General features: G+C 38.6%; 1 protein-coding gene across 1 annotated transcript in view; it reads right to left on the reverse strand.

Annotated features, from left to right (window-relative positions):
- Positions 1-27625, reverse strand: part of LOC122787440 (4-hydroxyphenylpyruvate dioxygenase-like) — a 705402-nt gene that overhangs the window by 393700 nt on the left and 284077 nt on the right. The window contains exon 6 of the mRNA XM_044054155.1: positions 22550-22632. Coding sequence (XP_043910090.1) covers positions 22550-22632 — 83 coding nt within the window. The remainder of the gene's footprint in view (positions 1-22549; positions 22633-27625) is intronic.

Consider the following 27625-nt stretch of genomic DNA (forward strand, 5'->3'; position numbering starts at 1 on the left):
TGTTTCATGATGTCCTTTATTAATGGTCCATATGATGGTGTCAAGGACACATTAACCAGGAGCAAGCAGGATGGTAAGACTCTCAGTACAGTTGGCATCCATTTTTACACCCTTCAAAGATCTTGTTCCAGGAATCAGAGGTCACGGAAAACAGATGTGGTTTCAGAGGTTATAGAGTCCTTACCATGACTCCCCTGGTGCTATGCCTTCTTATGACAATGGGAGAGGTAACTCTAATGGACATTGCCTGAGGAGGAGAGGCAGACAGCATAATCAGGGCTTCCATGGTCTCTTTTCCGAAAAGTCCTTCCAGTAGCCCTGAAGGGTTGCCCAACTGCTGCAGTGAGGAAGAAGGTGGGGGACACAAATCTCTACACCTGTAAGCCTAGCAAAGCATTACAATAGATTATTGTATGTTAAAGATAATACCCAGAGGCTATTCTACTCCATTTTTCCTTCCACCTCAGAACAAGAGACAGATCTCTGATGTTCCACCTAATCAGTGAGAGAGATATCAGCACTAGGGATATCCAAGCTACTAGAAAAAAAAGTCACCCAGCTGGTCTCACAAGACCAGTTAGAGTCCGGAGTCGATTCAGGATTTTTTGTGTGCCAAAAAAGACGGGATATAAAACCAATTTTGGATCTAGGTCATCTCAATTAATTTGTAAGTCAGATCAATCCATTTTACCCTTGTTGAGGAAGGACAATTGGATGTGCTCTATAGAGCTCAAGGATGCTTAATATTATGAGAAAATAGAGAAGCATTCCATAAAGCCCTGCCTTTCAGTGTCACCACAGCCTTCAGGGTGATCACCAAGATAATGGCAGTGTTATTATAGCTCACCTGCATTTACTTGAGATCCAAATATTCCCATATCTGTATTATTGGCTCTTAACTGCTAATTCCAAGCATGTTCTCAAATGTCACCTGGATCCAGTGCACCAACTTTTACTGGATTTAGGAATAACAGTAAACCTCCCAAAATGTCAACTGGCTCCAACACAACAGATAGAATTTATGAGACACGACCTCAACACTTGTTTGAAAATTGACAGCTTCCCCCAGCACAGGGTCTGTTCACTCCATCTAGTGGCAACACAAGTGATTCATCTTCCTTCCCCCTCAGCAAGACATCTTTTGGCTTCTTCGATTCTGATGGTTCCTGTGGCTTGATACTACATGAGAGTGGTTCAGTGGACCCTAGTGGTACAATGGTCCTAGACTGTTCATCCTTTACATATAAAGATATGGATTACACAGATCTGAAAACATGTGCTTGGTGCATAACATCTTCACTGATTATCAAAGGGCACCCTTTCCACCCAGAAACACCAACAACAGTAGTAACCATGGATGCGTAACTGCTAAGGTGGGTGGGGGCATTACAAAAGGAGGATGGTCCAAGGTACTTGGTCACAAACAGAGGCAAACCCTCACATAAATATTTTGGATATGATGGCAGTCTTAGCATTGCAGGCCTTTCATAATGCTCTCCCCAAGGGTGAGATTTCTGTACACACAGACAACAAGCAGTAGTATGGTACATCAACAAAGGAGGAGGAAAACACTCTTACCTTTTATATTGAGACATCATGAGAGTTTGGAAATGGGCAATGTCTTTGCAAAGCATTTTCATAGCAATACATATCCTGGGGTCAACCAGAGTACTAGCAGGCAAATTAAGCAGGACCATATAGATAACCAAATAGTGGTCCCTCAATCAAACTGTAGCATCTATGATTTTCAGCTGGTGGGTCCAAACTTGCTTCAACTTATCTGCCTCCCATCTCAGTAAGTACAGCATTTATTTTGCCCTGATCCCTCCACAGGTCAAAAATCAAGGGATGCTGTGCTGCACAAGTAGCCCCTATGGCTTCTTTATGCCTTTCCATGTCTCCCCTTAATGAATAAATTTATCCATGAAGCAAAACAGTGCAAGCCAAGGTGATCTTCATTGTCCCCATTTGGCCACAACAGACAGGGTTCCCCTTCCTATGGCCTCTACTTCAACATCCCCCATGGATGTTAGATCATTATCTAGATCTTCTTTCTCACTCATCTGGACTGTCTCCTGCAGACCAGAAGTCCATGAAGCTGATCGTATGGTTTCTCTAATTCTAACAATAGTCAGAAATGCCAGGCTGCCCACATCATTTGTTAAAATTATTTCAGCTTCTCAGAAGCCATCTGCAAAGAAAGTATACCATAACAAGTGGAGAAGGTTTTCGATCTGGCTGACTTCTAAAGGAAAACACCCTTTCTCTGTACCCATTCCATCCATCTTAGAAATTCTTGCTGATCTCTTTGATAGGGGCTCTAGTTATTCCAGTATCAAATTACAAATGGCAGTGATATCTAACTTCCACATGGGTTACAATGACTCTTCCTTAGCAGCCTTGAAAATTACTAAGGCCTTTCTGAGGGGATCCTTTCTCTTATGGCCACCAGTCTGGGATCCATTTCCTTACTCTCATACTGCAAGCTTTGTCAATCTTCCTTTGAACCTGCAGCTACTGTATACCTTAAATTTCTCTCCTGGAAGACTATTTTTCTGGTAATAGTCACTTCAGCCAGAAGGATGTCAGAAATGCAGGCACTTTCATGTAATCCTCCATAACTCATCTTCCATGAAGACAGTTTCACTGAGAACTTATCCATCCTTTCTCCCTAAGGTGGCATCTGATGCAAGTCTGAATCAAGCCATAATTTACTAGTATTTTTCCCATGATTTTCAAAAAGGTGACTATGCTTTACACATGCTAGATATTCATGGTCAACTCTGGTTGTAACTGCATAGAATGAAACAATTTGGAGAATCAGTTATTTGTTGCCTTTTCATAACAGAGGATTAGGAAGGTAGTGTCTAAAGTGACACTATCACAGTGTTTGTCAGATTGCATTTCCTTTGTCTATAACAAGGATAATTTGAAATTACTAACCTAGCCAAAGGCTTACTCAACTTGAGCAGTGGCTACCTAATTGGCCTTCGCAAAGAGGATGCCCACTGATGATATTTGTGTAGCAGCAACTTGGTCAAGAGTCCATACTTTTGTGTCTCATTATAATCTGGATGTACAATCCAGATCACACCCTTTTTGTTTTGTTTCCACCATCCTCAGGAATATCTTTCCTTGATATCACCCAGAAAGATAGCTTGGGAATCTGTCCCATACATGGAATCAGACAAAAATAGACAACATTGGATATGAAAGTTATGTAGTATTTACCATAGTGATAGACCCATATTGTCAGATTTACATCCAGTTCAACCTACCTCCCTTCATCCTGCCCCCTTCCAAATTGACATCTATACTTTCGAAATGACTGAGCGGCAATCACTTTATACCCTGTCTGTGTAAAGTCCTATTGACTGTTTCATTTCCTTTCCTATTTGGTTGATTGACCTAGGAGAATTATAATGTTTTTTTCTGCATTTGATAACATTGATTATTTAAAGGTGGCAGACTTAATCTGAGGTACTAGAGTAGATTACATGGAATTGTGGGTTAGGGGAGAAGTCAGAGCCGGGTACTGTAAAAATTCAAAGTTGATGCCAAGGTTGGAGCCTGTCAGATCTGCCAACCCATTCAATGAACCGGACAGAAATTAGACAACATGTTTCTATCATTATGGTAAGTACATAACTTGAATTTATTTCCTATTTAGTCCTTAATGCCCCCTTGAACATTTCTAGGACATCCCATACACTTGTGTCCCGTGAGCTAAGATAATAGGTTAACCTGTATTTCCATGGAAGCCTGCTACTGCTTTATGAATTCTCCAACCCTTTTTGAGTAGTCTACCTATCTCTGTGCCCCATGGCATCCACTAGGAAACAATGGTATATGTACACATTTTAAAATCATACCCCACTTAAAGGATGGTAATCCATTTTCCATCACTCACACTCCTAGTCAGCCCTAAGTCATTGCAGCTGCTACTTATACTGAAATTAGCTGTGGTGCCCATGGATACCTTGCCACTGTAGCAGTAGGCTGTTCTATCAGTCTTGACTTTGAATGCCAAGCTAGTCAACATGGTGGAAAGAGACAGAGTCAATGAAATGTACAGAAAAGCTAAAACAAGTCAAACTACTGTGAATGGTTTAGCACGGTGTATTAGGCAGCCATCTTATTACAGAACAGTCAAAACTGGAGACCTTGAGAGGAAATGAGGAACTATTTTATCTATGTCTGAAGACATTGAGCTATGTGGACACATCATAAAAGCTTGATAACCAGTGCTTCAGTGTATGGGTATGACAAAGATGCCCCTAAGTCAGCAGCGCAGAGCTGTCAATTAAATTTTGCTTATTACATGCACTGAGTTACAAGTGAAAGTAAAGAAGTCTTACAGTACTAAAGGCCCTATGATTAGTTACAAGAGTTTATAAGCCAGGCTTGATTCATGTCTAATTAGGAAGGTGAAGACCTGGCAGATGGAATATTTCCAGAGAAGAAAAATGTAAATCACCTCCTTGAAAATGAAGTATCAGTGCCAAAGCTTAAGTTTAATGTTGAAACAGTTTAAGTTAGTACAGTATATCAGGTTGTATATTCCTCAAGAGCAGCAAAGTACTCGTTAAATTCCTCACCCAGAAGGTGATCTGACATTCTTTTTTTTTTTTTTTTTTTTGAAAAATACACTATTTAGTGATTGTTTGTTATACAAAATACAAGAATTTAAACAGTTTGTACAGCAAGAAAATGACATCTAATTAAAGACAGAAAACTGTAAAGTAAAAACAATGAACAGTAACATACATAAAAAGGGAAAAGAAACAAGAAAACAAAGGGAAACCTATGTAAACCTAAGCTATACTAACCTACCTATTTAGCTATGTACAATATATTCAATACTGGGATCCGTGGTGGTACAGCAGTAGTGTTGTTGCCTCACAGCAAGAGGTTCTCCTGTTCGATTCTCGGCTGGAGTGCGGTGAGTGCCTTCTGTGTGGAGTCTGCATGTCTTCCCCGCGGTTGGGTGAGCGTTCGAAAGGCATACGTAAATGGGCGTGCCTTTGTTGAAGGTTGAGCGTTGAGCTGGCACCTCGGCGTTCGTCAAAATCTACTGAGAATCATTAGCGGACCGGAGTTCGGCTGTGGCGACCCCTAACCAGGAAAAGCCAAAAGACAACAACAACAACAATATATTCAATACTACCATAGAAGCACTTCATAATTGGCTAGGCCTTGGATAAATCCAAAAGTAAAATAGGCAAAGTTCAGTTTGCTTGTACACTTAAAATAATAAATAAAGCTAAACATATAGGAATTTTTTTTATTTATGTCAGAAATTTAAGTAGAGTATGGTACTTTGATATGAAAAAATATTTGGGCCTAGTATTGGAAGATGTAGATATGATTTTGGTGGCTTTTAGATGCTTATAAACCATTTCTACAAAGTTTTCCAGTTAAGAGATTGATAATTTAACCAGTTTTGGAATATATCTAATTTCAGTAGAGAAAAACATGTAGTTAAAATGTGTATGCTGGATTTATGGGAATGTTTATAAGGAGTGTGTAAAATTGTGAATTTCCGATCTATGGGTTCAATATTGGGTAAAGCATTATTGTTTGTTTTTTCCAAAATAATAATCCATCGGTGTTGTACCTTTTTGCATCACCAGAAATGTGTAAAATATCAACTTTTTCCTATCACAGTGCAAACATTTTGTGGAATATTTAGGACAGAATTAAGTTTTTTTTGACTGGAGAAAGATGTGTTATTAACATAAATTTTGTAAAGAATATTTTTAAAAAATGCAATTTACACTATAAACTATTGAGTTATTTATATGACTGTTTTCGTTTGGATGGCATTCAAAAAGTGGAATAAATAAAGGGGTTTTTACATTTATTATTTATTACCACATTATAGGACTCGGGTGGGCTTTCTCTTGAGATAAACTAGATATAAATTCCTGTAAAAATTGAATGTTTTTAGGAAATCACTATGCTAGCTAAATTTTGAATGTATATGATATATCATTTTGTTTAATATTGGAAGACAACCCTTTGCAAGGCCCATTTTTAGACAAATTTTGGAGACTTGGATTTAATTGATATAAAGTCTGAAATTTGTTTTTGTTTTAATAATGAAAAATTAGAAAGTTTAGTCATTCCCCACTGTTAAAATATTGAGGTTTAAATGAATTGGTTGTAAGAAGTAATAGTCCTTTTCTAAGTTTAAGTAGGATGTTAATTTTTGAAAATCTTCTATAAGATTGTGACAGAAGAAGTGAACCTTTACATTTTTAGTTAAATTTCCATTTAGAGAAGGTATAGATAAGATACTACATATATAAGAGGATAGATGTTTTAACATTTTTTGACCAAGTGGGGCTTATATGTTCAAGTGAATGATTTTGTTTAATAGACAGTATTTATCTACGAGTTTTATGTAGTAGATAATACAGATAAAAGTCTGACCAACTTCCACTGCTTAGAAGTCGTGTATTTAAAATATTTAATTTTATCAGATTTGGGGAGAACAAATGAATTTGGATAATGTTGTTTTAGTCTCTTTTATAAATTTAAGTAGGGTAATGCTATTTAGTGCTCTAATTTGATGTAGTAATTTGGGGAAATATTCATTTTTTTCTATGGCAGCTTAGGATAAAAATGAAAAAACACTCATGACCATGTTTGAATGCCTATTAGAATTTTTGACCAAAAGTTTTTAAATTTGTTAAATTATTTATAGATGTTATAATTTAGAATGATAAACTTAATTATGTAAAAGTATGTTTTAGTTTGAGATCACCCATACAATTTAGGTTTATATAAGGAATTTTGGTTAGAGGTGGAAAAAAAGGATTTATCGGAGTTCATCATATATCCTGTGTAAGTGGAGAATGTTGAGATGGTCTTTAATATTTTAGGGGAAATAAGTGTTTGGTGAATTTAAATAAATATTAATGTCATCAGCAAAGACAGTAAATGATAATTTAAATCCTCTATATGATGGAATATTATAGTAGGATTTTTGAATTAAGTAAATAAATAATGGTTCTAGATATAAATTGAAAAGGTATAGGGAAGCTGATCATCCTGTCTTATCCATTCCTTAGATAGGATGTGAAATAACTTTATTAATAACTAATTGTACAGATGGGTTCTCATAAAAAAATTGTATAATTTATAAAACATTTGGGAAATCCTAATTTTTCCAAAACAGCAAAAAAAAAAAACAAAAAAAAAAACTGTATCAGATGTTTTACAGGAATCTACCAGTTTTACAGGAATGTACCAGTTTTGTTTGCTATCATTGCATAAATGTTGTAAAGTAAATAAAGTTAATGACTGGTCTGTGTTTTGCATATTTTTAATGAGCCCAGATTGTAAGGGTGACATTTTTGTGGGTAATAATTGTTAAATACTTGTAAATAAAACTGATGTGATTTTTTTATATCCAGGTTCATTAATACTGTTGGGTTGTAGTTTGAAATATCTGATATGTCTTTATTTGGCTTGGATAATAAAATAGATTTAGATCTATTGCAATAAATATCTGAAATACCATTTGTCAAAATACTTTCAAAGACCAAAAATAATCTAGGATAGTAAATATTGAAATAGTTTACAAAATTCAACAGAAGAAATCAAGACTGGGGACTTGATTTATCTGTAATGATTTATTGGTTTGTTGAATTTCTTTTAATTCAGTTGGAGCAGATAACATTCGCTGCTCTGGATTTAATGTAGGAAAGGACAATTTGTTTAAGAAATGTAGGTCTTTCTCAAAGGGTTTTAAAGTACAGATACCATATAGTTGGGTAAATGAGTTATGAAAATTTTAAATAATGTCACTGTCTTTTGTAATTTTATTATTGTTTATATGTATTAAAGTAATGTAGTTGGGAGATTTATAATTTTTAAGATTCTAGGTAAACAGAAGGTGCTGTACCCATTCAGAGTATGAGGACAATTTTTTATTTGCATACAAAGACAATTGTTTTGAGTGAAAGCAATTCCTTGTTGAATGGTTTTAATTTGATGTTTCTTGTCTCAGTTTGGGCTTAAAACTTGGACAAAATAGAAATTTTTAATTTTGGTTGTTAAGGAATTACTATATTGATTATTAAGATTTTTATAGTAAGTAACTTTGCTGATAAGAAAACCTCTTATTTGTGTTTTTAGAGATGCTGATAATATATCTCTTTTATATATCTGATGGGAAATGGAGTTATAAAACTCAGATAGCATATTAATTTCATTTTTAATGTCACTATGTTTGAAAAGACTTGGGTTAAGTGTCCAGTGATTAAAATAATTTGTGGTAATGTAACAATTTTTTAAATTTAAATTTAATTATATTTTAGAGTGATCAGAAAAAGTTATGGGTATAGGTTTTGACCGTGTTTTGTGATAGGGAGAGTAATATGTGTAACTGTTATTATTAGAGTCATCAAATCCAGTAGGATCTATTAAGTCAAATTTGTCCATCAGCTTTAATATGGCTAATGCTGCTTTAGCATCTTTATAAGTAATGTTACCTGCCTTGTCAACTGTGAAGCAATAATCAGGTTTTGGTCTCCCCTGATTATTATGCAGTGGGCTTTTGATTTAGGCAAAGGATTTTAGACAAAAAATACATTTTCCAGAAAATCTATTTGTTTGATACATGTAGCATAAATATTGACTATAATTAATAGTTTGTTCACCTATTTTATTTTACAGGTTATATAACACCATCTACCCTCTACATCTACTTTACAATCTATTATGGCAGTATAAAAACTATTTTAACAATTCTAACAACCCCAACATTAATAGTACTTTACCCCACAGCAGTAATATTATTGATCCTTTTTACTTAATCATGTGTGTTTCTTGTACTAATATAATGTAGGTCTTAGATTTGAAAGCTAAATGCATAGAGATTTATCCTTGCTAACCGTACCTCCTTTTTATTAAAAAAAAAAAATCAGTTTTAACTGCATAGATTTTATATATGTAGTATGCTAGAAAGAAGATGATGAAGGAGATTAATAGAAACATTTTAAATCTAATGCAAAAGAAAGAACATAATTGTTTACTCAGCTTATTGGCCAAGATTGTACAATCTGAATAATAGTGAATCTAAGATGTGAACAAGTTCTATTTTTATTATATGGTAAAATTCTTTTCAAAAGCCTAAAGGGCCTACTCCAACATACTAACAGAGAAATGTGGTGTATTAAACTAATAAGGGAAATCAATACTATATTTTTGTTAAATTTTAGAAATAAGTGATTTATTGTGGGAAAACAAAACTGAGAACTATTTAAGACACTTAAATACATGAACAAACAGATTACAGTACTGTAACTATTCTGTCAGCACTGTTCATATATAGAAACACATTTATAATACATAATCAGTGATTTATACAAGTAATTAACTATTTCAATAATTAGAATGTTTATCCCATGAGTAGAGCTTGTATACAAGGTACTAGTAGAACATTTAAACTTCTTGATTTCTAGAACATAGCTAATAATAAGCTAACAGGTAACATCCTTGTCTAACATCTGCAAACTCTCAAAGGATATCATATAATTGTACGACATTTGCTAAATTATAGAAACATATAAGGATTTATTTATATTATTTGAGCAACATGCTTCTACTGGAAGAGAAAATAATCCTAAAATAAAATAATATATAAATTCTGTGATCTATCTGAATTTCATTATATTGGACATTTGGATAAGATTTAGCCATAGCAGGAAATAATTTCCTTTTAATAGAGGAAACATGTCTTGTAATTGCTTATTATGTAAACAGGTTCACTATTATACCATACATATATTTTCTGGGTTGCTTCTTATTTGGTGTGAGTTAAAAGTAGGTTCTTAGCAGAAATGGGAGTCACTGCTGCAGGATACTAATAAATAGTACCAGGACCCAACTAATATAGAGCTAAGCTATCCCATGATTAGTGGAGCAACTCTGCACTGCATCATGCTAAAAGGGTATAAACATTTAGTAACTCAAGTGCATTTAAAATACTGACTACATTTGTATGTGCTGCTTATTTTAGGTGTAAGCAAACAGTTATAGAAATAGTTACAGTTCAGTGTCTATTTTGAAGCTGAAAAGTTCCAAAAGATTTGTTCTCTTTTATCTGGTGATTCTATCTGGTATTTTGTTGCTTTGTATGTAAAAGATTGCTTGGCTGGAAAAGCATCTGAAATTTAATTTTGTTTTCTATTAAACAGTCATAAGAATGTGCAAGTTGGTTGCTGTTTTTATTTTATTTTATTTTATATTGAAATGGGATATCCTGAAATATTATTCTGGAACCATTCCAGAATAAAAAATGTTCTTGCCTTTAAAAACATATAGGATTTGTGATACATCACAAAGGTTTAGAAACTTGGCATAAACTGGTCTTGGAATAGAATTTATTTGTCATCTTAGTGCACGATGCACTGTTTCAATAATAATATTTGAAAGACGTTTTTACCCTCAAAAAGATTTTGAACAATGTCTTGGATTGTTGCTATTGATCCCACAAGTAATAGATCCTAGGATACTTCTGAATAGTAAGTTGTTCCTTCGACTTCATCTTTCAAGATGTAGGAGTTTATCCTGAATATTAGTTAGATCCTTTGTGTGTGAAGCAGCAGATTTTTGCATACTGTTAATTTTATCTTCACATTGAGTGATCCTATTTTCTGATATTTTCATCCTCAACTCTATAGATGTGAGAGTTGAATTGTTATGGCATCCACAGCATTTTGAATTGGAGCTAGGACTGACTTCCGATCAACAAAATTGAAATTTTGTTCCAGTTTAATTTTTAGCAGTTGGGGGGGGGTTCTTTTCTTCTTTTCCCATTTATTTATAGTGTTTACTTTCAATAGATCTTTTTGTGGAGTCATTATAGATGATAATTTAGTTTTTGATGTTTCGATTCCATTGTAGATTCTGCTCAAGCCATCTGTATTTTTAAGGTAGAAGCTGATATATTTTTTAAAATTAGATTTGTTAGACTGATATGTCATGTTTGTTTTAATATACTAAGTTTATCCTTTGGTAGATTATGGTTTAGAGAGTTAAAAGATCAGAGAAACAGAATGACTCAGTCCTACAGAAGCAACACATTGCAAATTCAAAGGTAATTTTTTCTGACTTCATAACAAGTTTATCTAGTTGGAAGTGTTCCCAATATCAGATTTGTTTTCTTAAGTTTAAAGATCAAGTGAGCTGTAGCTGTCTCAGATATCAATGGATATAATATAAGGTAGTACAAGCAGTACTAATCTTGCTGCTTACACACTAGCTGCCATCTTGCTCCCTCCTGACTTGACATTCTTACACATTACCTGCAACTGGAAGCTGTCTTGCTGACTAGGTAAGAACCAGTAAAAGCCCTTCCATGTGAAGGTATGGAAGAAACAGTAAAGGATGCAGTTGGGCAGGTCTTGCTTCATTCTCAAGTTGCAAAGACACAAGATATGCATGCCTGTTGATATAATGTGTTTTCTAAATAGATGGATAACATATGAAACTAGAAACTGGGTCCCCCTACTCCAAAAGAAATTTGCAAATCAAGGCAATGAGAAAACCAAGACTCAAGTTTTAAAGTCAACATTGTAGTGTTGAAAAGTATTCATGTGGAACTTTGGAATCTAGGACGGAAAATATGATAAAGATCTGGAAGGCTTTGTTTAACAGTAACTTAAGAGGAAGAGAAGTACCACAATCCTGAAAGAAAGCAGTGGTAGCTGTAATACCTAAAGAGGGTAAAGATCCATCAGATCCAGCTTTATACAGGCCATTTCACTACTAAGCCATGATTATAAAGTGTTCATGTCTATAATGGCTAAAAGAATGGCAAAAGTAATGCTAAAATTGATAGATATGGATCCATGTGGGTTTGTGGAGGGGAGGCAAACATCTGACAACATTAACAGAACATTGATGATCCAGAAGGAAGCAAAATGTAAGAAAATACATTGTTGTTGATGGGTCTTGATGCAGAGAAAGCATTTGGCAGCGTAAGCTAAGACTTTATGAGCAGGGCAATGGAAGCATTTGCATTTCCTGAAAAAATTATGAGGTTGATTAGGAGATATGAGGGATCGGAGGTGAAAATTAAAGTGGGTTGGGTTCTCTCTGATAATTTCTGTTTAGAACCATTGGCAAAGAAAATGACAGATTCAGAAATTCAAGGATATAATTGGAATGGTAGTCAAGAAAAGCTGGCTTTATTTGCAGATATTATTTTGTATCTGACAAAACCAGATAATGACATTACAGTGTTGTGGAACATTTTGAGACAGTTTCATATCTTTTCAGGATACAAAATTAATGAAGCTAAAACAAAGGCAATAGTGGCAAATTATATACAAAAACTGAGAAAATTGAAGCTTTGTCATATGAATATGGATAGCAAGATGTAAGTTGTGAAAATGTTTTTAGTCCCTTTAGTCTTATACACAGGTCAGACATAGAGGAGAAGTTGTGGGTAGCAATTAATAAAGAGCTGAAGGACTTTGTCTGTGAGGGGACGACGGCAAGAGTCAAGTGGGATAAGCTGATTCTTCCAGTAGAGCAGGATGGATTGGAATTACCCAATTTGAAGGGGCATTTCAGAGCTACACAGTTAAGACTCCTATACATAGCACAAGCAGAAAACTATAACTCAGAATGGAAAGGGATGATGATAAAACATGGGGGAAGCTCAAGAAACAAGGAGAAACTAAGATTTTGGATGCAGGCCTTTAAGGAGAATAGCAATAATCATGCAGAATATTATATCCATAAAATAGCAGAAGGTATCCTAAGAACTAAACCAACATGGGAATGGAGAAAGGAGAGTCTGATGATAGGGATGACTGCAATTAGGGATACAGACAATAGGCAAGAGGGGACCAGAATTTATTGTAGAAAACTGGAAAAGGAACCAAGGTATTGGGAGTAAATAACTAGAGAGGGAAAGATGACAGAATGGGAAGATGTCAAGAATTTATTTGGACTGCAGATTAGAGACTGCCTTCCCTATCAGGGATTGATATCAGAGTATAGGCAAAGAGAAAGAAATGGGGGGGGTCCTAAATGAAAGACTAGCACTGGTAGAGTTTTTAATAGAATCTAGAACAGAAGCTACCATTAAAAAGGAATAATTAGTAGAGCATATAAAATATTGCATAATAATTATAAGAATCAATCAGAGGAGGTTAGAAAGGATTGGGAAGAGAGAGCGGATAAGCAATTTACAAAGAAACCTGGAAGATTTAGGATTTCTGCCTGGAAATGTTTACATGGATATTTTTATACCCCAAGTAGACTCCAGAGAATTTTTCCTCAGACAGACAGTAAATTTTGGAGCTGTGAAGGGGAAGAAAGGTGTAACTGGGAACATGTTTTCTGGCAGTACTGTGAGATGGCAGACTTTAAGGATTCCCTGCGGAATGCACTGTCAGAGATGCTGGGTGGGCAGATTAGTCTGACAAGGGAGATGATTTTTCTGAGCTATGATACAGAATCGGAGTTGCCTAGACATGGTAAGGCCTTGCTGTGTCTAATAATGGTGGCTGCCAAAAAAGCAAATAATAGAAAATGGAAATCAAAATCTAAACCAACTATACTGGAAGTAGTGAATATAGTAACAGAGGAAAAAAATAACTGGAATTGAGATCTTTAGAAAAGGGTAGGAGCAAACTACATAGGAAAAAATGGGAATTGTGGGAACAATATATACAAGAGAGGAATGAGGTCTAAAGGCAGCAGGACTTAAATGAGCTATATATTGTTTGAGTGAGAAAGATTGGTTAGATTATAAGCAATGTATAATTTTGCAACTGGGAGTGTGTGAGTATGGTTTGTGATGTAAAATGCTTGCAACTAGGATTGTCTTAGTGTGATTTGTTTTCATTTATATAATTGTATGTTTGCCTGTGTAGTAAGTGATGGTTTCTTATTTAAAAAAAGAGCTATATATTGTTTGAGTGAGAAAGACTGGGTAGATTATAAGCAATGTATAATTTTGCAACTGGGAGAGTGTGAGTATGGTTTGTGATGTAAAATGCTTGCAACTAGGATTGTCTTGGTGTGGTTTGTTTTTATTTATATAAATGTATGTCTGCCTATGTAGTAAGTGATGGTTTCTTATTTTAAAAAAGGCAGTAATTGAATAATTTATGTTATTATTTAGGTTATATGATGTATTGCTGCGGTGGTACGGCGGTAGCGTTGTTACTTCACAGCAAGAGATTCTCCCGTTCGATTCTCGGCGTGGCTTGGGAGTGCCTTCTGTGTGGAGTCTGCATGTCCTCCCCATGGTTGGGTAGCGTTCGAAAGACATGCGTGCGTAAATGGGTGTGCCTTCGTTGAAGGTTGGACGTCGAGCTGGCACCTCGGCATTTCGTAAAAATCTACTGCCAGTCATTAGCAGACCGGAGTTCCGCTGTGGCGACCCTTTACCGGCAAAAAGCCGAAAAGACAAACAACAAACATTTAGATTATATGATATATAGCAATATATGTGAAGTCTGTTTGTCATGTTAATATAGTTTGATTACTTTTATATGAATGTAAATTTGCCTGTGTCACAAGTGATAATTCAATAAAGGTGTTTGAAAAAAATATTGTTTGCAGTGTTATGATAGAAGCATTTTCTATATCTACATCTATAAAATCAAATCCCAACATCACAGAACATTGTTGAGGTGAATATTACATGAGCCTCTTACAGGAACTGGCTTGAAGATTTTCTAACAACACGTTAGGTCAACATTGAAAGTATGGCATGACTCTAGAAAGGTAGCTAAGCTCTGTATAATGCCAATAACTCAAGCTGTTGCCTTGCAACACTATTAAAATATGAAACAACCCATTTATTTGTTATTTATTTATTTACTTTTTATTTATCCATTTTTCTGAATACTTAAACTATAATACCCAGTGTCATTGTTTCTCCTCTAGACACACACTCATTGAAGACAAAATTAATTTGTACTAGTGATCCTACTGCAAATATGAAATAAAAACATTCATTTACTGCTGTGCCATTTTTTCAGATGTGTTTCACTGCTTTAAGACTGCATAGATTCTAGTGCTTAAAAATGGTATTTCTATATTGCATACTAGTTACTGATCAGTATTTTATTATTACAAACATTTATATCAGTTTTACTCCAGTGTGATGACATACACCACTAAAATGATGGTGTTTTGATTACTGTGACATTGTTAAACTGATGCACTATGTGTATCTTGATTATTAACTGTTTATATTAATGAACAGAAATGCAGATATTCTTCCACCTTAGTTTTTAATTGCAGTACGGTTTTGTTTTGCTTTGTTTGTGTTCTGTGTTTACAATCCTCTTTTGTTTCTTGTATCTTACTGTTGTACTTTACTTATTTTTAAGTTCTTTAACCTGGGATACTCTGCAGCCCACACAACCCTCAACAACATTGAGATTATTTACAATATACATAACAGTACAGAGAGAGCTATTAAAATGCAGCAGCCAAGAACTAGTCTCAGACTTGTAGATTGACCTTTCTCTTCTCTGTACCCAAACACTTGAGACAGACTTCCACCTGAACTTATATATAAAACAGATTTTCATGCATCCTCTCTGTCTTACTAAAGAAAAGAACAATGTGTGATCTATTTTGCACAATAAAGATTTATATCAGTTTGCCTCACCTTTGATACTTCTATCCTTCTCTGATTTCTGTTATATGGAAAGCATATTTCTCCTATTTCACTTCATGCTTTCCTAATTTCTCTTTTTTTATTTACTCATACAATCTGTCCTTAATTATACAGTCTTTCTTCCTCACCCCACATACTTTAACCTTCATTAGCTAGTTACCATATTTAGTTATCTGCTTTTGCCACTGAAAGACTCTTCTACTCTTACATTTCTACTCTTTGAAAATAATTGATTTGCTTAACACTGTATTATGAGATGCAATACAATTACAACCTTTCACTAACACATGATGTGAAGTTGTCTATCTCGCCTTTGTTTCTTGCTTGTTGAGATCGGAGCTGACCCTCGGCTCCGACTCGGCCATCTTCTATAGCTCGAGAGCTGTTTACTGGCTCGAGGCTACCCCTTATCCCATGATGCCTAGCGCTAGCTACCCAGATCTCGTTTGCCGCTTCAGCTGCGAGGTTCGTTGTTACTGGCTTAGGCTCGTGTAAGTTTATTATAATACTTTTCTAGCAAATTAGGGGTCCTTTTTTGATAGTTTAGACCTTTCGACATTGTCGTTAATTAGTTTGTTGTAGTTTTAGTGTTATTGTATTTTTCCCTTAGAACTCGTTTAAGTTAGAGAGTCCCCCCTTCCTTTTTTCCTATCTCTACTTATAGTAGCGTTTTAGTTTTAGTCTTTCTCTTTTACTTCATAAGTAGCCGTTTAAGTCAGCGGCTTCCTATTTAAATAAAAAAAAAAAAAAAAAAACTTCTTGACTGTAGTTATTGTGTTTTTTGGTTAAGTTAGTGTCTGCAGATTTTTGTTGTTGGGCCTTTGGCCAAAAACTTTTCAGTGTAAGCTAGATATGTCTAAAGAATCCAAAGTGTCTGGATTCAAGAAGTGTGACTCATGCTGTCAGAAAATGTCTCTGACAGATGGGCACACTTCTTGCGTCTATTGCTTAGGCGCAGTGCACCTGCAGGATTCTTGTTCTGTATGCCACGCATTCACCCCAAGGGTTCTGCAGGAGCGCAAAAATAAGCTTATCTTAAGGGGTCTTCTTAAGCCCCAGGATTCACCGGCCAAGGCTCAGCCGGTGAAATCTCCTAAACCGACCAAATCGTCGGCTCCCAGCTCTGAGCCGTCATTGGCCCAAACATTACCGACTACTTCGGTTCCGGCTGGAACCAAGGAGGCTGCCTCCCAGTCGGCTCCACCAGTATCTTCGGAGCCGTCTTGGACCCACAAGAGACCGAGGTCCCCTTCTCTTGAGTCGATACATTCGGCCCCTCTGTCTCCCCTGTTGCAGAGCGACCGCAGTCACAGATCCTCCCACTCCTGTTGGTTCTCTAGACTCTCGGACCACGATGTGGAGAGAGTGGTCAGTAGGTTGTTGAAGTCGCAGGCACTGGCCAAAATGTTATCCAGCCCTCCTCAACAGGTGTTGGCTCTGTCCGCTTCCATCGATGTTCCTCCTCCGACTCCTTGGAGCCGGAGTTTGTTGGGGTTCAAATCGTGGAACCGTCGGCACCAGTAACGATTTCCCCTTCGGTTCCGTCATCGGCTCCGATCCCCTCGATGGCGCCTTCTGTCGAGGGATCTGGCTGCCGAGATTCCCTCGTCGACTCCGAGGGGACAAGTGGCATCGGACCCTTGTCCGACCCCATTCTCCCTCTCGGAGCTTCGGCGCAGGCAAGCTCGGCTCGTACATCGGCCTCGGAGCCATCCCCCTTGGTGCGGAGGAGGATTCCGGTTTCCTCAGAGCCAGAGCCTTCTTTGCATCGTGGCAGGGATGCCTTCGATGTCATGAGGGGAGTGTACTGGCCCCTGAGTCAGCACCACGTTCGACCCCACTGACTCCGTCCCCTGTAGTGCCTGCATCAACCTCTGTCCCTCCTCCAGACCCCAAACGTGGGGAATTGACACTCCAGAGCACCCCACTGGGTGTTTCCACTTCTTCCGAGGCCTCCCCTGATCATTCAGAGGAGGCCCCCTCGGAAGAGGAAGTGCAAGAGGAAGCACATTGACTCCCCTGAGTCTGTCACTTCAGATACGGATTTGGATGAATCGGAAGGGTCCCCGAGATCCCCCTCTGAAGATGTTTCCTTTTCGGACATCCTAGAAATGCTTGGGCAAAGGGGGAACTGGACTGCCCTAGCCCCTACTGAGGACGAATCTGTATTCCTGGATGCGTTTGTTTCCCACCCTTCCACCTCCTGGGTGTCTCCACCCTTCAATCCACTAATGTCTGTGGTGGCTCGAAGGGCTTGGTCAGCCCCAGATACAGTGGAACCAACCCCGAGGAGGCCCGGCAATTTTATCACTGCACCCCCTGATAAACAGTTCCTTACCAAGGGTGTTCCCATGGATGCCATGGTAGTAGCAGCGGCCACTAAAAAGGAATTAGCGGAAACTTCTTCCTCTGTCCATCCTCCTAACAGGGAGTCTAGGACTATGGACAGATATGGGAAGCGAATGTTTGCTTCAGCGACCTTTTAAATGAGGTCACTGAATTACTTATGCCATTTTACCAGGCTTCAGAGGGATCTCCTGAAAGAGCTTGGAGATACCCTCCAGGATCCATCAGTTGAAGGGGTTCAAGCTAAAGTAGCTTCTCAGCTGGCGACCCTTAATTAGGTAGTTAACTCCTCCATGAGGCTCATTTCCTATGCAGCCGATGGTGCGAGTAGAGCTGCAGGTACAGGCGTGGCCCTTAGGAGACACGCATGGATGCGGCTGTGTAATTTTGCGGAGCCCTTTAGAGCGTCATTTACCAACACCCCCTTTGACGGTTCATTTCTCTTTGGACCACAGGTGAAGGACACTCTCACTAGGTGTGAACAGGAAGGCAAGACTCTCTCTGCCGTGGGAGTCTGTTTTTCCACTCCTTCCAGACCATATCCCAAAGGTCAGAAGAGTGGAAAAATGTGGTTTCGGAAATCCCAGGGAGCCTCGCCTGATACTCGTAGTGATTTTTCCTCCAGGGGCAGAGAAGGAAACAACAACAGATGCCGCCCTCGAGGTAGAGGGGGTCTGCAGAACCAGGGCAGCAGAGAATCTTTCTCTGACAAGCCCTTCCAGCATCCCTGAAGGGTTGCCCGGCTGCCCGCCTCTGGAGGCAGTCGGGGGAAGACTTTCCACTGTACCCAAAAGCCTGGCAAGACATTACGCGAGACAAATGGGTACACTCAATCATATCCGGAGGCTATGTAATTCCCTTCTTCCACTCTCCCCTATCGTCAAGCAAATCCCCCCCCCAGATGTTCCACCCAATCTGAGGGCCCAAGCAGTCATAGAAATTTCAAGACTGCTAGAATAAAAGAGTCATCCAGGAAGTCTCGGCAGACCAACTCGGATCTGGAACTTACTCAAGGTTCTTTTTGGTACCAAAAAAGACGGGACTTGAGACCAATTTTGGATCTCAGCAGACTAAACAAGTCTGTTCAAAGAACAAGGTTTCGGATGGTCACGCTACAGTCCATTGTACCCTTTTTGGGTCAGGACAATTGGATGTGCTCAATAGATCTCCAGGATGCGTGCTATCACATCAAGATGGACAGGCGCTCCAGGAGATTCCTTCGCTTCCGGCTTGGAGCTAGTCATTATCAGTTCAGAGCTCTGCCCTTTGGTCTCACCACAGCCCCCAGGGTGTTCACCAAATGTATAGCAGTGGTCACGGCTCACCTGAGGCATCAAGGATTCCAGGTGTTTCCTTATCTAGACGACTGGCTCCTTACTGCTACTACCAGGCATCAACTCCTTCAAGCTAGAGACTATACATTCGCAATTTATGCCCAGTTAGGCATTACTATAAATTTTGAAAAATCTGCCTTGTTGCCCTGTCAATCTATTACCTATATAGGAGCAGATCTAGATACAAAAAGTATGTCCGCAAGGCTACCGCCGGACAGGGTGGCCACGATTTGGCAGCAAGTTCATATCCTCATGCAATGCAAAAGGGTACAAGTCCAGTTGGTCCTTCAAACTCTGGGTTCTATGGCGGCGGCAATTCTTCTGATACCTCTGGCCCGTTTCACATGAGAATCCTTCAGTGGCTTCTCTTCACACAGTGGTCCTTTCAACAGCTCCCCATGTCTCACATGATCATGATTACAGAAACTTGCAAAATACACCTTTCCTGGTGAATGGTCTCCCCACTAGTGCCTCAGGGCAGACTATTCATCCAACCCCCTCCGGTTGCCAGAGTGACCATGGATGCCTCACTGATAGGGGGGGGCATTATCAGGGCAGGACAGTCCAAGGCACTTGGCAGCCTCACGAGTACCATCTGCACATAAATGTCTTGGAGATGAGAGCTGTGCTACTAGCGCTGCAAGCACTTCAGGACTCCCTCCCTACTGGGACCATTGCAATTCAATCGGACATGTCAGTAGTGTGGTACATCAACAAGCAGGGCGGAACCAGGTCCTACCCCCTATGTCGAGAAGCACTCGGACTCTGGCAGTGGGCAGTTTCCTCCCAACGATTTCTGATTGTGACGCACATCCCTGGGAAGTCCAACATCATAGCGGACAGGCTCAGCAGAGCTATTCTCATGCCTCACGAGTGGTCTCTGAATCAGGTAGTTGCATATCTGATCTTCCGCAAATGGGGACAGCCTTGCTGCGATCTGTTTGCAACCCCCTTCAACACCAAATGCAGCAACTATTTCTCCCTTTTACCGCTTCCCGGTCACCCTCCCAGAGATGCTCTAGTCCACGATTGGCCTCAGGGATTTCTTTATGCCTTCCCACCTTTCCCTCTTATACCCAAACTCATACAGAAAGCGATATTGTTGGGTTGCAAAATGATCCTCATTGCTCCTTACTGGCCTTGACAGATTTGGTTTCCGTTCCTGCACCGTTACCTCCTCGAGCAGCCCTGGACCCTGGATCCTATTCCAGACCTGCTGATTCATCAATCAGGAGAGCTGCATCGATCCCTCCAAACACTCCAGCTCACAGCTTGGTTGATCCAATTCCAACCCTAGCCAGGCTTCCAAGCATTTCCCCGGCTGTGCGTGAAATTATTGTCTCCTCTCACAAATCAGCTACTAGGAAGACATATGCTAGCAAATGGAAACGTTTCTCTTATTGGGCAGAGGCTAGGAACATAGATCCCTTTTCATCCCCAGTTCACAAGATCTTGGAGTTCCTAACTGAGCTTTTTCACTCTGGGTCTGCTTCTGCCACAATCAGGGTTCAACTAGCGGCCATCTCTAACTATCATGTTGATTTTTCTAATCTAAATATCATGTCTCATAAGCTGTGTAAAGCTTTTCTCAGAGGGACTACTCTCCTTAGACCCCCAGTGAGAGATCCCCCTCCTCCTTGGGACCTTAATATGGTACTAACCTCCTTGATTATGCCCCCTTTTGAACCGGCAGCTTCCTGCTCCCTTAAGTTTCTATCTTGGAAAACTCTCTTTCTAGTAGCTATTACCTCAGCCAGACATGTATCGGAACTTCAAGCACTAAGCGTTCGTTCTCCGTACTTAGTTTTTCATAAGGATAGGGTTGCTCTGAGAACTAATCCCTCCTTCCTTCCTAAAGTGTGCTCAGAAAATAATCTAAACCAATCCATACATCTTCCAGTGTTCTTCCCTAACTACCCCAACAAGGCAGAATACAAGTTACACCTTTTGGATGTTCATAGACAACTGCGTTTTTACCTGCATAGAACGAAGGATGTAAGAAAGTTGGACCAACTCTTCCTTTCCTATGCTAGGGGCAAACAGGCTCTTCCAGTTTACAAAGTGACCCTGTCCAGGTGGTTGTCTCACATTATTACCTTCATCTATCAACTAAGAAACAAAGAATTGTCTTCCAAACCGAAAGGTCATTCTACTAGGGCTTTGGCCACTTCTGTAGTCTTCCAGTCTAGGTTGCCCATGGACTCTATTTGTGCCACTGCCACATGGGCATATCCTCATACCTTTATTTCTTATTACAAGTTAGACATGGCCTCCAGGAATAGAGCTAACTTTGGTTCCACTGTTCTGAAGATTCTGTTCCAATGAGCCGCCCAGGATTGTAGGTGCTAGGGATGCTGTCCCAACAAGCAAGAAATGAAGGCGAGATAGACAACTTAACATAAAGAAGTCATGTACCTACCATAACGTTCCATGTTAGTTGTCTTCATCTCGCCTTCTTTCTTGCGTCCCCCCCCTCCATCCCCCTGTCCTATTGGACCGAGAGGAGTTTAGGCTTCACCGGCTGAGTATTTTCTGGTTTGTTTCCTCTACTGACTTGGAGAGTATAACAGATATGTCCAACCTGTTAGTTTGGTCAGTTTATTCTTGCTATGTCTGGGGTTAGCTATTACAAATGAGATCTGGGTAGCTAGCGCTAGGCATCATGGGATAAGGCGTAGCCTCGAGCCAGTAAACAGTTCTCGAGCTATAGAAGATGGCCGAGTCGGAGCCAAGGGTCGGCTCCGATCCCAACGAGCAAGAAAGAAGGCGAGATGAAGACAACTAACATGGAACGTTACGGTAGGTACATAACTTCTTTTTATGCATGTTTCCATTTTTAATTTTATTCATTATATTGGACTCTTCATTGCTTTTCTCTCCGTTTCAGTCATACTATATACCAGTGGTATACTGTTTTAATATCTCACTTCCTGGCTGATGGAAAATCCATTTGCATCACTTCTTTTAGCTGGTTAACATCTCACAAATACATTAAATTAAATTAAATTATATAGCTTTTGCATTTATTTCCTACAGTTTCCTGAAATAACAACTTGCTTTTTAATAACACAAGCAAGTTTATAGATGGAAAAGTAGAGGTGTTAATGTTCCTTCCCAAATATTCACATTCTGACTAAATCAGGTTAAGATTCCTGTAGTTCAAAGCATGATCAAAACAAAAGATATAGATTCAAAATTACATTACCTGCACGAGAAAATCACAGTCTGTAACCTGGAATGCAATATCCTTTACTCCATCACCATGTTTAACTAGATGTTCTCCTATTTCTAAGTGTGACAAAGAAAAGCAAATTAGAAGTGCTGCAGGATAATGCACTTCAACAGAACTTCTTAATGCCAAACTGGTATAATGCAGACATAAAAAGGGAGGAACAGAGCATCATTTTATATATATATATATATATATCTATATATATATCTATATATATATATATATATATATATATATATATATATATGTATTGGGATATATATCGGGATATATATGCAACATCTGAGTGTGGAGGCAGGCTTTGTGTGTGTGTTTGTGTGTGTGCGTATACTCATATACATATAATGAATTATAGCAGGTTACCTCCTACAGTGAAATAGCAATGGTATTTAAGTATTACCAAGGTAGAATACAGATATAATGTTTCTCTGACTGAAGCACTGTAAGCACAGAATGCAGTTATGTAATATAGGTTCAGCAAGGCAGTGTAAAATGGGTATGAAAGTAGGAATAGATTTCATTCAGTACATGAATCAGATAATTTTAGAGTAGCCTGGTGTGTTAGATGAAGTTGATATTTATACCATCTTGGTGACCTACAGACATTCTGTGTTATTTTTTTAAACACAAAGAACACAAAAAATATTATATGGACTATATTCAAAGGCAGATTCTGAGGAAGAACTTCAGCAAGGATAGGGGAATGGAATGCAAAACTAAAGGCACATGGGATGAAATTGATTCCAGATAAAGCAGTTGCAATGGCAGCAAATGGGGGGAAATCAGAAGTAGCTATGAATTAAAAAAAAAAAAAGTAATCGTGGTATCCCTGACGTTTCAAAACAGCCCACTAAACAAGTATAGTGGATCCAAAAACAAAACAGTGTAAGAAACTTCTCTGTGTGGAATATTTTCAGTCCATATATCTCTAGTTAATCACTGTATATTAATCAGATCAGACAATAGTAGTAGAAGTACTGAACTTAAACTCGTTGTAAGTCAAAAACAATGTTGTTGTTGCTGTGTCTTTCGGCTTTTCCCGGTTAGGGGTCGTCACAGTGGAACTCTGGTCCGCTAATGATTGGCAGTAGATTTTTACATGCCGAGTTGCCGGCCCTGACGCACAACCTTCAACGAAGGTATGCCCATTCACGCATGTCTCCACACAGAAGATGCTCTAGCTGAGAATAGAACAGGACAACGTCTTACTGTGAGGCGACAATGCTACCGCAACACCACCACCGCAGTCTGTAAGTCAAAAACAATAATAAAAAAATATATATAATTGTACAGAATTACTAAGTATTCGAAAGTAATCCAAGCAAGGCAGGCAGTCTGTTTCCAGTCGAAAATCTATGAATTAAGACAGAAAGACAGAAGAGAAAAATAGTGGAACAGGTTAACAGCTTCAAGTATCTGAGAGGGGCGGTGGAGGAGAAGGGAAGTCTGAATGAAGGGTTGAAAGCTAGACTCAGGGATTAAGCCAACTGGCACAGAGTGTTAGGTGTAGTGTATGACAGAAGAATGTAAGAAGGTGAAAATTAAGGTATACAAAGCAGTGGCGTGACCAGTATTACTGTGTGGTACAGAAACCTGGGTAGTAAAGGCACAGTAGTTGAGGAAGCTAGAGGTGATGGAGTTGAAGTGCTTGGGACAGGTGGTAGGATGCACACTGTGGGACAGACAAAGAAATTAGGATATAAGAGCAGATGAGAAAGTAGCTCCAGTTGCAGAAAAGGTCAAAGAGAGCAGATTACAGCAGTTCAGGCACATTGCAGAAAAGCAGAAAATAATCTCAGTAAAGAAAATTTGGGACAGACAAGAAGAAGGCAAGAAGAAATGAGGATGTTCAGCACAGAGGTGGAATGGATTTTGTGAGAGAAGACCTGTGACAGTGAGGCATGAGTGTCAAAAGAGGTAGGAAAGTGGCATTGAAAAAAGAGAGGTGACAGCAATTGACACCCTGAACCCATGTCAAAAATGGGAAAAAAGGGGTTGATAATAATGAAGTTCATGTGTGTGGCATTGATAATGTTCCTCTGTCAGTTCTCTCTGACCCTATTTAGCCTTCTGGCTCTTCCAGTGGTTGTCAACCTTTAGACCCCCCCAGCTCCTCCTATTGACAGGTGGGCCCCAAATTTCTCAGGTACTCAGAGAAAGGGATTCCATTGAGAGATAACGGACACTGAGCCAGCAGCCATCATGTATGCAGTAGCCAGTCAGCAGTCTGGTGCTCTGTCTCACTATAAGGTCTGGTCTCTGTCAGAAGTCAGTAAGAACTCTAGAGAGCACAGTCCTTCCCCTTAAGGATAGGCACACCCATCCTCCATGCCTGCTCCATAAAGCACCTGAGCTGCTAAATGAACTCAGGCTGCCTGAGCCATAGTCAGAGTTTTATCCATCTATGCCAGTGGCACAGACATGAGGTCATTAAAATGTTATATTTGCATAATGGGATAGACTTGAACAATACGTGCCATGTTTTTGATCCTGTCATTTATTCTAATGCATTGTCATGTTAACTGTTAGGACACAGTTGTTATGGAAGCAATGTGTAAGTGTTTGTATGTCTAGGTATGTGTATCCATTCATGAAGAGGCTTCTACATTTTAATTTATATGTGTGTGTGTGTGTGTATATATATATATATATATATATATATATATATATATATATAGAGAGAGATATAAATCCAAGCACGACAAAACTAGGACCAAACAGGAGTGTACTGCTAAGAAAATAAAGTATGACTACAACAACAAGCAGCACTGAGACCACGGCCAAGGCAGGTTTGTTCCACTACCACTTCTCAACACAAAAGTTTGTTTGTTGCAACACCTACGGGTGTTTGCTTACGATTGTACTCCACATGCAAAAAAGCTCAGCAAGACACACGGTTGAGCAGCCATAAGATAAATATTTCAAATGTATTGTCTTCCTAAGCACAACGTATATAATCAGCTCTACTTGAATATCAGCAAGTGTAGTTCACCTTCGTTACCATAGATGACAACTGCATTCATTAAAGCCATCAAGTATTTATTCACATCGAACAATAACTTAAAAATAAAAACAAAAATAAAAAACAAACAGAACAAAGGATAAGTGCTTTCGGGTCTCCTCAATGACCCTTCATCAGATCCATGTATACTCTGCAGTTAGTGCCTGTTTAAAAATTACTCTCTACCAACAGAGTGCTAGATGACGGGTGATGTCACATCACACACACACACATCTTCTCAAACCATGCCTCTTGAGCGCTGGTTTCATGGGAAATGTAGTGTTCAGTCCCAGTCTTCTATGAGCTTGTAGTCTTCCAATCCAATACATTTCTTCCTGCTCCAGTCTGTTGTTGTTGTCACCTCCCCTTTCCGAGGTTAGAACAATTCTAAGCACTCTGAACTTGAAATTATGTCCTTCATTGTCCCTGACATGTTTGGCAAGAGGATTCTTATAATCTCTGAGTCTGATGTCACTTATATGCTTGGATAGTCTCTCCTTAAATTGTCTTACTGTCTTTCCAACATAGAAATGGTCACACAATGAACATGTGGCCAAATATACTATATTTTTTGTGTTACAATCAGCATAGAAACTACAGGTGTATTTCTTTTTGGTAATGGGATGCTCAAAACTGTTCTCTCTGCATATATACCTGCACATAGTACACCTTCTACATGGAAATGTCCCTCTTCTATCAGAGTTGACATGTGGTACTAAGTAGTCTTCTTTGCATAACCTATTTTTCAGATTACTTGCATTCCTGTAACCAAACTTAGGTACCTCTCCAATCACTTCTTTGCATTCTTCACTTGACAATAGTATCTTCCAGTTCCTTCGAATAATGTTACATATCCCCTTAGTATCTGTTGTATGTGTGAGAATCATTTTAACTTCTCTTTGCTCATTCCTATTGTTTCTTGAAGGTACACCTTGTTTTCCTTTCAGGTATGGCTTACCTCTCGTTTCTCTTTCTAACAGCACATTGTGTCTCACTCTCACTATCTCTTCCTCTCTGTATCCTCTCGCCTCCAAGTGTTCAGACATATCATTCATAGCTCTAGCAAGGGTTACATCATTCGAATGTATCCTAGATGTTCTAAGGAATTGACCTCTCATAACATTTCTGCATGTATATTTTGGATGCATGCTGTTCCTTGGTAGTATATTGTTCGTCCAACATTCTTTTTTAAATGGGCTGGTTTCTATGTTCCCTTTTTCATCTTGTAGTATTCTCACATCCAAAAAGTCCATTTGACTTTCATTACTTAGAATAGTAAACTCCAAAAAGTTGGTGCTATTCTCTAAATATCTATGGAAATTGTTGAGCTCCATGACATCACCTTCCCATAAAATATAAATATCATCCACAAATCTGTGGTATATCTTTAAGCATTTATTCCAAGGATTATTTTGATATATTACTTTATCTTCCCATTGCGCTAACACTATGTTGGCATAGCTGTTGGCGCATGGCTTACCCATTGCCACACCACATAGTTGTATATAGAATTTACTGTTGAAAATGAAGACATTGTTCTCAAGTATTAGCTTCATTAGCTCACATATGACTGTGATTTTATTTTCTTCATATTCTCTTTTATTCAACATGAATTCTCTTAATGTGGCTATGCCATAGTTATTGGGAATACTTGTAAATAAACTCTTGCTATCCATACAGACCATTAAGTGTTTCTTCTTGTCTTTTTTGTTCTTCATATATACACTTAATTTCTCAATAAATGCTTCCATATCTTTCAGAACCGCTGGTGCTTTTACTAGCTCTTTCTTGATATGGTTCTCCACATATATAGAGGCTGGCTCAGTGATCCATCCTGCCCTTGCCACAGTAGGTCTCAATGGTGGTCTCTGTGGATTTTTATGTATTTTAGGAAGGCATTTGAATGCCGGAGTCAATGGAAACTCCACCTGCAGATAATTACATAGCTCAACTGATATTTGACCTCTTTCATTTCTTCTATGTGCAGCCTCATCTTCATTTTGATCTTCTCTAGGTCACAGTGGTTTATTTCTTTATATGAAGAATCA

The sequence above is a fragment of the Protopterus annectens genome, chromosome 13.part0 (genome assembly GCF_019279795.1).
Source record: "Protopterus annectens isolate FY-2018-M chromosome 13.part0, PAN1.0, whole genome shotgun sequence".
NCBI classification, from domain to species: Eukaryota; Metazoa; Chordata; order Ceratodontiformes; family Protopteridae; genus Protopterus; species Protopterus annectens.